Source organism: Macaca nemestrina, chromosome 7, assembly GCF_043159975.1.
Source record: "Macaca nemestrina isolate mMacNem1 chromosome 7, mMacNem.hap1, whole genome shotgun sequence".
In the NCBI taxonomy this organism is placed as follows: Eukaryota; Metazoa; Chordata; class Mammalia; order Primates; family Cercopithecidae; genus Macaca; species Macaca nemestrina.
The window spans coordinates 87,627,143-87,629,274 of record NC_092131.1 but is presented as its reverse complement, the minus strand read 5'-3'; the positions used below and the strand labels follow the sequence as shown (position 1 = coordinate 87,629,274).

Below are 2,132 nucleotides of genomic sequence, written 5' to 3'. Positions count from 1 at the left end.
TCAAATATGTGGAGCAGATTGTTTTAATTATCTACAGAATCTTGTACCCCAAGAAAGTAGTAGCTCAAGTTTCCAGCAAAGCGTGGTGGATGAGATGGAGAGCATTTGTGTGAGAGAGAACCAAGGATATTACTAACAATGAAAGGGAAGCTAAGTTCCTCCTGGGCAAACAGCCCTCTGTGGCTCTATTTGTTCTAACTATGATGCCTGCCTTCATGTCATTTAGTCATTTAGGGGCCTGCCAGAGGACAGTTACAAAATCTGTGGTCATTCTGCAGGCAGCGTATAGTTTTCATCCAGAGTCCAGATCCAACCAGCAAAACTCTGTCTTACACAGGATGACTTAGAATTAAACTCCTTAGAGCCGAAAGAGCAGCAGGGCTGTCCTTGGGTATCCGTTGCTCAGCCAAGTCATCAGATAAAAAGGCTGATTGCACAAGTGGACCATGTGTCAATCTGTGGGTTTCTGCATGACCAAGAGTGAGACCCTCCCTCTTGGCTCTGCTGGCCCAACCCACCAGGAGATGCTTTATTTAAACAGTTCCAAGTAAGGGAGACCAGCTGACCCTGAACCCCAGAACAACCAACTGGATCAGTTCTCACAGGAGCCACAGTGCAGAGACTGGGTAAGTCAACAATCCCCAGAGCTGGGAAAGGAGGGACAGTGACCGGGCAGCACCTCAGGGAGAGGTAAGCTGAAGTTAGTGCTTAGGAGATGTGGCACACTCTGGGGACAGGAAGAAAAGGAAATGGGACCCCAGAATGGCAGCAGAGGGGCCTGTGGGTTGAGACACTACAGAGTGTGTCATAGACTGGATCAGAGAGTAGTTACTTCTCTTCTTTTCTTACAGGAAACATGGTTCCAAAATTGTTCACTTCCCAAATTTGTCTGCTTCTTCTGTTGGGGCTTATGGGTGTGGAGGGCTTACTCCATGCCAGACCCCCACAGTTTACGAAGGCTCAGTGGTTTGCCATCCAGCACATCAATGTGAACCCCCCTCGATGCACCATTGCAATGCGGGTAATAAATAATTATCAACGGCGTTGCAAAAACCAAAATACTTTTCTTCGTACAACTTTTGCAAATACAGCTAATGTTTGTCGTAACCAAAGTATACGCTGCCCTCGTAACAGAACTCTCCACAATTGTCATCGTAGTAGATACCGGGTGCCTTTACTCCACTGTGACCTCATAAATCCAGGTGCACAGAATATTTCAACCTGCAGGTATGCAGACAGACCAGGACGGAGGTTCTATGTAGTTGCATGTGAAAGCAGAGATCCACGGGATTCTCCACGGTATCCAGTGGTTCCAGTTCACCTGGATACCATCATCTAAGCTCCTGTATCAGCACTCCTCATCATCACTCATCTGCCAAGCTCCTCAATCATAGCCAAGATCCCATCCCTCCATGTACCCTGGGTATCAGCATCTGTCCTCTTCAGTCTCCATACCCCTTCAGGTTTCCTGAACTGAAGTGCCTTGTGAACCCCACAATAAATTGCTTTGCAAATTCATCTAGAAAGGTCTGTGTGTCTTCGTCGGACGCTCTACTGTCGTTTAGTGACAGTCTGCTCTAGCGATATGGGTTCATCATGAATCTCTCACCCTCAATATCTGACCAAATTCCTTAATTCCCCCATCATCCTCCATGTGATACCTGATTCCAGGCCTGCCTTAAAAAAAATCCAATTGAGCCAACTAAGCATTGGTCTCCCTCGCCTTGATATCTCCTCTCCTCTAAGCAATTTTCCATCCACTGACCTCTCCCCCAACACCAGCCTATAACTTGTGTACAGATCTCCACTTGTTTTAGCTGTATTCCAGAATTGAGCCCAGTTAGATACTGAGGTCCCATTTGATGCTTTATGGTCCAACTATGGTTTTTATTGTCATGATTTCTATACCAAGAAAAAAAGGGCTGCAGTGAATAAGTTGAAAATGCACGTGTTTCATTACGATTTATGAACGACAAATTTTGATAGAATTGAACTTTATGATAGAAAACACCAAAACAGAAATAGAAAAAGTCAAGAATGCTATATATATGGTGAAAACAAGACTAAAAAAGGTTAATCTCAGTGATATATTCCTTTTAAATGAGCACATCAAATCTCCAGCTATTAGCAAT

At 44.7% G+C, this 2,132-nt stretch overlaps 1 protein-coding gene across 1 annotated transcript; it reads left to right on the top strand.

Annotated features, from left to right (window-relative positions):
- Window positions 1-349: 349 nt before the first annotated feature.
- On the top strand, window positions 350-1,518 carry LOC105496557 (eosinophil cationic protein). The gene is made up of 2 exons (XM_011767066.3): window positions 350-626; window positions 852-1,518. The coding sequence occupies exon 2, from the start codon at window positions 857-859 to the stop codon at window positions 1,337-1,339; it is 483 nt and encodes a 160-aa protein (XP_011765368.2). The 5' UTR covers window positions 350-626; window positions 852-856; the 3' UTR covers window positions 1,340-1,518.
- Window positions 1,519-2,132: the final 614 nt, after the last annotated feature.